Source organism: Carlito syrichta, unplaced genomic scaffold (assembly GCF_000164805.1).
Source record: "Carlito syrichta isolate Samal-C Ts95f unplaced genomic scaffold, Tarsius_syrichta-2.0.1 Scaffold142889, whole genome shotgun sequence".
Lineage (NCBI taxonomy): Eukaryota > Metazoa > Chordata > Mammalia > Primates > Tarsiidae > Carlito > Carlito syrichta.
The window spans coordinates 2580-10775 of NW_007086985.1; the positions used below are offsets into that span (position 1 = coordinate 2580).

The window sequence follows — 8196 nt, forward strand, 5'->3', positions numbered from 1 at the left end:
ATCCAAAAATGCTGAACACAGGGCTAATTAGTTAGTAAGTATCCAATAAACAAACTAGTCTACATATCAACCATAATGGAATGCATAATGGATACATCCATCCATCAAGGCATGCCTGGAGGACAGATCCACCAGACTGTCAAACACTCTTGAATGAGAAAGCCCAGAACTGAGGACATGAGCGCTCTGCCACTCACATCAGGTGGCCCTAGCCTCTGTATGGAAGACCTAACCTCTGCCCTCATGCCCTCCCAGTGCCCATGTCACACTCCATTAGGTACCTGTGTCCTCCGGGGAGCCATAGGAGGGGCTGCCCTGGGATAAGGTAGCCCAGCTTGAGTCCTCGTCACTGGCTGCACTGTTCCGCATGCCAAACAGAAGGCTGGCACTCTTGCTGTGTTCCCGGGGGCCGTCTGTAAGGGCCTGGGGCCCTGGGGGGGCCTCCACACTTTCCAGGGGCTCGGGCAGCCCTTGGGGAGAAGACAAGTCCTCCTCCTCCTCCTCCTCATCTTCTTCTTCCTCATCATCCTCCTCAGCCTCCCCTGCCGCCTTCTCCTCTCCCTCATCTGGCCCCTGCTCTTGAGTGCTGATGATTAGGCCAGATCCTCGAAGCCCTCGGTTGGCTGCATTGTGGGCTGAGAGCTCCAGCTCAGAGTACAGGTGTATCAGGCCCTTGGGACCCAATGGTGCCATCTCGGGCTCCTGGCTGGCCTCTTCTGCCAAGGTCAAGGTCACGTTGCGATTCTGGTCACGATGGGCTGTGGCGGCCCGACGAAGCTGGTTCTGGCCCTCCTTCAGCCACTTGGCATTGGCGGGGCCTGGCTCAGGCCCACCACCCTCCCCCATGGCACTGCGCAGGTCCTTGGGTCCCACAGCTGTGGCCTGCAGCTTGGCGTTGAGCAGCTGGTTGTGGGCAGCGTGCAAGGGCAGGGGCAGGCTCAGTGCAGGGCCTCCGTGGCTGTTGGCGTTAATGGCCGACTGGCTCAGTGACGATGGAACAGACATGGCCTTGGTAGATCCTGTGGGGTAGGGAGGGGAGATGCTGTTGAGCTTCTGGGCCAGGAGAGCAGCATCCTTGCTTTATCCCCAGGACTATGCCCTGTGCCTCCTCATCTCCCATACTCAGCAGGCCAGCACACATGGCTCCGTGTCCCAAGAGGACAACAGGGTTCAACTTCTATTCCGGCACCATCATCTCCATCACAGGCCAGGTCCACCCCATCCTCAAATCTCTAGCTCTGAGCTTTCTGTGATGGCACAGCCGGCACCCGTTTTGCCCCCGCTCCCACCAGCAAAGGCTCCATACAATGGCTCTCTGTGCATCCCAGCCCCCTAGCTCATCCACCCGGGGCTTACTGTGCCAGGGACACTCCTAGCACAGTGGCTCATGTGGTCACTGGACACTGACTGTCCTTTTCCTCCTGCCACACTGCCATCTCAAGCCCCGCTACTGTGAGCTCCTTGGTGTGTGTTCCTATCACCATAACTCACTGAGCTCAACCAACCCCCAAACCTACCCCACACTAGGGACTGTGAGGATCAGAGACAATGAGCTAGAACCAGTCCCCTGGGGCATGGCACTGGAAAGGCAGGTCACTGAGTTTAGGGCCCTCAGCTCCAAGTCATGGCTCCTTCCATCAACTGAAGCTGCATTTTGGTGACATTTCCAAGAAATATCTCCCCTCCAGGCACCAGGCCTCCCGCCAGTCCTTAAAATGCCCCATCCTGGGTCACCACAGGAGACTTTGGTGTGGGTTCTCCAGTCCTTCAAGTTATTACGCAAATGTTACCTACTCAGTGAGTCTTCCCTGAATACCCATTTTAAAACTGCATGCTACCATGGCCCCTCATCAGCAACCTCCAAACTCTTCCCTAGCACCTATCACCATCTGATAAGCTCATTTAACATTTACATTGTCTAATGATTGGCTCCTTATGACTATAATTTTTTTAGTAGGAGTCTTGCTCTGTCAACCAGGCTAGAGTGTAGTGGCACACTCACAGCCACTGCAGCCTCTATCTGTTGGGCTCAGGAGATCCTTCCACCTCAGCCTTCCAAGTAGATGGAGCTACAGACATGCACCACCATGCTCAGCTAATTTTTTTGATTTGTTGTAGAGGCGAGATCTCACCCAGTTGCCCAGACTGGTCTTGAACCTCTGGGCTCAGGCAATCCCCTCAGCTCCACTTCCCAAAGTGGTGGGATTACAAGCATGAGCCACTGCGCCCGGCATGACTATAATTTATAATTTCCATGTTGGTAAGGATTTTGTCTTTTTTTTGTTGGTTTTTTTTTTTTTGGAATCCCACTCTGTTGCCCAGGCTGGAGTGCAGTAGCATGCTCACGGCCACTGCAGCCTTGACCTGCTAGGCTCAGGTGATTCCACTTTAGCCTTCTGAGTAGCTGGAACCACAGGCATGTGCCACCATGTCCAGCCAATTTTTTTTATTTATTGTAGAGATGAGGTCTTGCCATGTTGCTCAGACTGGTCTTGAACCCCTGAGCTCAAGTAATCCTCTCGCCTCCACCTCTCAAAGTGCTGGGAGTAGAGGTGTGAGCCACCACGCCCAGCTGCTTTGGCCTTTTTTAAAAATACAGCATGCCTAGTACCTAGCATAGTCCTGGCACAGAGCAGGAATCCCATAAATATTTGTTGAATAAAGACATGAATCTGCCCTTCCCCCCATTTCCTGCAGGTCCCACTTTGGCATCTCCTCGCCCAGTCTAGTTAGGAAGCACTTTGGTTACGCTACTGTGCTTCAACCGAATTCTACCTGCCCTTCAAGTAAGAGGATCTCCTGCTCCACAACTGGGCTTCCTCCTCACAAGCCCTTCATGGGTCAACTTCTCCACAACATGAGTCCTACACATCCTTCTAGCCCACTGCCCCATGGGATCCACCCTTAGGCCTCTTCCAACCTCCCCACTCTCCCTGGTCTTCCCTGTTTTGTTACTGTCCTTCCCTGACCCCATGATAAAATATCCCTCCCTGGACCCCACTGTTCATCCCACAGTTCTTTCTCCCTGACCAACCACTACCCACTTCTCTCTTATCCTGAGCCCTCCTTGTGAGTCCTCCCTCTGACAGCCCATACTACTCTCTCCTCCCCTGAAGTCCTCAGGGTTCTCTCCTCCTACTGGAACCTTCTCCCAGCATGCAATTCTCCCTCACTGACCACCCTAACAAACACCACAGTGCTTCCTTTCTGACTCCCACAGTACGATTCTTTCTCCTCGCTATCTGAGAGTTCCCTATCTCCCTATTCCCTCACTAAGGAGCTCTTTCTTACCCTAACCACCCACTGCCCCAGTTCTCTCTGCATCCAGCACCGTGTTGCAGGCTGCCTTAGCAAGGCTCTCCCATCTCTCCAGGTGGCATGTGTGGCCCTGAGGCAGGAGCCACAGCTCGCCTTTCTATCATTTCTAGTTCCTCAGACCCTAGCACGATGCTATGCATACATCTGTAAAAAGAAGGGGAAAAAAGGGGTCTGTCCATGTGTCTGCCTCACGTGTAACTGTTGGTCTGCTCAGTGTGGCTCCACCTGGCCAGTGAGAAAATTCATGGTCACTGGAATACATGAAGAAAAAAATAGACAGCTCTGCCTTCACCCAGAACCACAGTAATCTTCCAAAAATGGAAACCAGATTGTGTCACTCCCTGCTTCAGAAAATTAGAGGGTTCACCACTGCCTTTAGGATAACATCTGAGCTCATTAGCAGGGCATCCAAGAGTCCCTTGAGGCAACCCCTATGACCTCTCAGTCCTCCTCCCCCTTCTTGCCTCCTTCATACCTTCTACCCAGGCACATGAAGTGTGGCGGGTTCTGGAACACATCATACACTCTTACAGCCCAGGGTCTTTGTGTACACTGCTCCCTCGGCCTGGAATCCTGTCTCTCCTTGTTAGAATCTCTGCTTATATTTCAAAACAAGCTCAGCGGTCATAGCTCCTAAGCAGTCTTTTCTGTTCTCCCCTCACCCTCACGCGACTATTCCCTCCTTTGTGTCTCACAACACCACATTTTATCTGAGTGTCTGAGGTCATGTCTTACTCAATTTTGCATACCCATGACCAAGGAGAGCTTGCTGTGTGCCTGCCACAGAGTGGGCTGTTGTGTGGAAAGAAAGGAAAGATGGAGGGGACAGACATAGGGGTGGGAGGAACTAGGAACTAGGACGTTCAGAAATGGCTGGGAATAGAAACCAAAAAAGGCTGAATGACTCCATTGACTGGGGAGGAACAAAGGGACTGTTCAGGAGGGCACCAGAGAATGCCAAAGGGTCCCTGAAAAGGATGTAAGTTGGAACGAGAGTCCTGGACAGGTGAAGGCTGAGATCTAGGAAGAAGGGAAGTAGTTAGCTGAAACCAATGTCCTGGCTCGGAGACTGTTCAACAGTGGCATCTCCATGGCTTTCAAGAGATGGAGGACCCCATGACTCTGCCAAGTTTAAGTGACCTTAGGGATGGAGAGCCCTCCTCTGAAGCCAGGTTCCTCAAAGGTCAGGCTGGGATCAATCTTTTTGGCCCTAGGAGGTATGCTCTGAGAAGGCTGTATGCACCATAAGGTAGGGACAGTGAAGAGCCAGGCTGACTTCAGGGCAGTCCGGCCAATCTGGTCACCAGGGCAGAAAGTACTGGAGGAGGAATGGGGAATTCTGTTGTACCTGCTGAAGCTGAGCATCTAGCCCAAGGCAGTGTGGTCATCATCCCCTCACTTTTTGAGGTCAAAAAGATGACCAGCGGCCAAGTTTTTTCAAGAAGGAGCACAACCCAACCTCTCCCTGTCTTTGGGGTTGTAAATACCTGGAACATCTCAAAGAATGCAAAGAACCAAGTGGGTTCTGGCTCAAGGCAGGGAGCTGGGCAGAGCCCTCAGAGCAGTAAATAAAAGAAGTAGCCACTAAGTCTGAAGAAGCTAGCATGAGACCACAAGGGTAAGGGGTGAGTCTTGCTCGAAGTCAAGGGTCTTCTCATCTGACAGTTTACTACATGCCAGACACTGTTTTAGGCACAGGGGAGAGGGATAAATAATAAAGACATTATTCTTCCTCTGGAGGAGTTCTCAGTCTAGGTAGAAACAGCCACTGAATAAGTCATTAAAATGCAGTGTAATGCCAATGTCTAGAACAGTGCTTAGCACCCATAAGCACTCCTATTTGTTGAATAAATTACTGAGTATTATGAAGGGGGGAGAACAGGGCATTAGAAGAGCCTAGGGCCTACTTTAGCCCAGACATCAGCAAAGGCCTGCCTGAGACTAGAACACAATTCTCTTCGGGCCACCTCTTTTAGATGACAATCTCCCCTCCTAACTCACAAAAAAAGGGAAGCCATCTGTAGGAGAACATCCTCAAACATACAAGTTTACCAACTTCAAAACCTATCCTTTTCTCTGCTTCCTAAGACCAATTGTTTCACCTAAAATTTGGATCCTTCCTGTTGTGCCTTTCTAGGAATTTTACACCACTGTTGATCTATCTTCTCTTCTTCTTCTCCTTCTCAATAGGACCCACTATCTCCCAACTTGAAAAGAAAATATTTCTTGACCCCACACTCCTCCAGAGCCACTCACTAATGTATCTCTTCCCTCCCTGACACAGGCAAACTTCTTGAAAGAGTTATCTCTACTCACTGTTGCCACTTCCTCACCTCCCACTCACTCCTCAACCCTTTCCAAAACTGCTTCCACTCCCAGCATGACTCAGTCAGTAACAGCTCCTACCAAGGTCAACACAATCCCTATGTCATTCAGTTCAACCACACTTACAGTCCTCATCTTGGTTATCCTCTCAGCAGTATCTGACCCCATGCTCCCTCATCTAGTTTTCACCCATGGCTTCTACAGTCTGCAATTCCTGGTTTTCTTATTACACTTCTGGTTACTGTTTATTGGGTTCTTAGACTCCATTGCTGGCTCGTCTTCCTCTATCGGTCATTACATGCTGGAGTTTCTCACAGCTTATTCTTATGCCCCTTTTTCTTTCTCATCCTATGTTCAATATAGGTATTCATTCATGCCCACAGCTTCAAGGGCCATAGATAGATGACAGATAGATAGATATAATCGATGATTTCCAAATTTTCTTCTCCATTCTCATCTGAGCTTCAGACATAAACATTCAACTTTCTACTCAACATCTCCACTTGGGTGTCTAAAAAGGCTCTCAAACTAATATGTCCATTCATGTTTCTCACTCCCACCACTTAACTGGTCCTCTTTCAGGATCCTGGCTCATGGAATGATATGACCACTCATCCTGTCGTGTGAGCCATAAGTATGGGACCGTCCTTGACTCATCCTTCTCCCTCACTCCCTATATCCAACCCATCTCCAGGTATTGAAAATTTTCTCTCTGAGAAAATTTATGAATTGCATCTACTCTCCACATCCTCTATCATCAAATATCTACACCAAGTATGAAGACCTTAAAGGCAACATTCTTAACGTGACCTAAATGGTCCTGTTCAGTCTGGTCTCTGCCTTCCTCCGCACTACCTCCAGTTTCATCACTCTGCTCTCCAGCCTCAGTGGTCTTCTTTTAATTCCCCAAAGACATCATCCAATTCCCTTCTACAAGGTGTTTGCACATGATTTCCCTGCTGCCTGGGACCTCTTTCCCTACTCTCTCAGCCTGATTAACTCCTACTCATCCTTTACATCTTAGTTTAAATGGCATACTTTCAGAGAAGCCATCCTGGACCCATTCTCCCTATCCCTCAGACCAGTTTAGCTGTTGTTCTTGTGTGCACTCAAGGCACTACACAGCTTTTCTTAATGGTATTTATTACATTTGTAAATGTTATTTTTATTTGATTTCCCTCCTAGATTGTCAGTTTCATGAATAAGCCAGGAAAAACACTTGTTTTATTTTGCTCATGATTATGTCTTCATTACCTAACACAGTGCCTAGCATATACTAGGTGCTCAAATCATATCTGTTGAATGAACAAGTGATCAAATGCGTTTTTTTTGTTGTTTGTTTGTTTGTTTGTTTTGAGTTGAAGTCTCACTCTGTCGCCCAGACTGGAGTGCGTTTTTTAAAGGATCGCTCTGGATGCTGTGCTGAGCATAGTTAAGGGGAGGTAGGCAAGAGGATGCACTATTGGTGCAGTCAAACAAAAAAAACATGGTGGTCCAGATTAAGTTTGATAGCAATGGGGATGGAGTCAGTGAATGAAATTGAGAAATAGTTAGGTAGTGGATGGACAGAAGTTGGTAAAATTCGATGCAGAAGATAAGGGAGAGAGATTAATCTCAAATCTTGCCCAGGATTCCATCTTGGGCAACTAATAGAAAAGTAGCCATTTCTAAGATTTGAAAGAAGAACAGATTTGGACGTAAGGTAGACGGGGAACCAGAGAAGATAATTCAGGATGGAATCTATAGGTTTAGAATTCCTGTTGGTCTTCCAAAGGGATGTCAAGAGGACAGTTGAATATACGAGTCTGGATTTCAGGAAAGAAGTCTGGACAGGATACATACATTTGGGGATTATTAGCATATAGATGAAATTTCAAGCCTTGAGAGTAAATAAAATATCCAGGGAGAAAGGAAAGAATGAGAGATTACAGTTCAGGACAGAACCAAAAACCTCGCCAGCATCTACAGAGAGGAGAAGGAGGAAGAAAATGAGATTGAGAAGGGAGAGACAATGCCATAAGAGAGAAACCAGGAAAATGCTTCAAGGAGAGTGAACTGACATACACCACTGAATACTACTGAAAGATAAAGGGAATAATAGGAAAGTGTCCACTGGAGTTTGCCACACGGAGGTCTTGGGTGACCTTGGCCTGGACAGTCTCAGTGGATATCAGGGACAGAAGGCAGAGTGGGGTGGAGTTAAGAATGAATGGGAAGTAAGGAAATGAAGACAGCAAGTGTAGAAGAGGTTTGACTTTGAAGCGGGGAGAGAGCTGGACTATATAGCTGCAGGGGCTCAGAATGCAAGAGACACACAGATTCAAAACAGGTTGGGAATAACCTCTGAATTGGCAGTGGGAAAACAGCTCCTAATGAGTGCTCCTGCTCGTGCTAGGCCTCCAGGCTGAGCTGGGCACACAGACGTCCCAGGGCACACCCCTCGGTCGCTGAGGGCAACAGAATGCGGCTTGACAGATCCCGGGCCCGAGACCCCTGCTGGAATCCATGCGGCCTGCCTCCCTACCCCACCCACGTCCCCTTCCCGGCCCTTGA

At 48.9% G+C, this 8196-nt stretch overlaps 1 protein-coding gene across 1 annotated transcript in view; it reads right to left on the minus strand.

Moving 5' to 3' along the window:
• Positions 1-273: 273 nt before the first annotated feature.
• Positions 274-8196, minus strand: part of LOC110594814 (amyloid beta A4 precursor protein-binding family B member 1-like) — a 10587-nt gene continuing 2664 nt past the window's right edge. The window contains exon 3 of the mRNA XM_021708538.1: positions 274-1019. Within this exon, the coding sequence (XP_021564213.1) occupies positions 274-1019 (746 nt within the window). The remainder of the gene's footprint in view (positions 1020-8196) is intronic.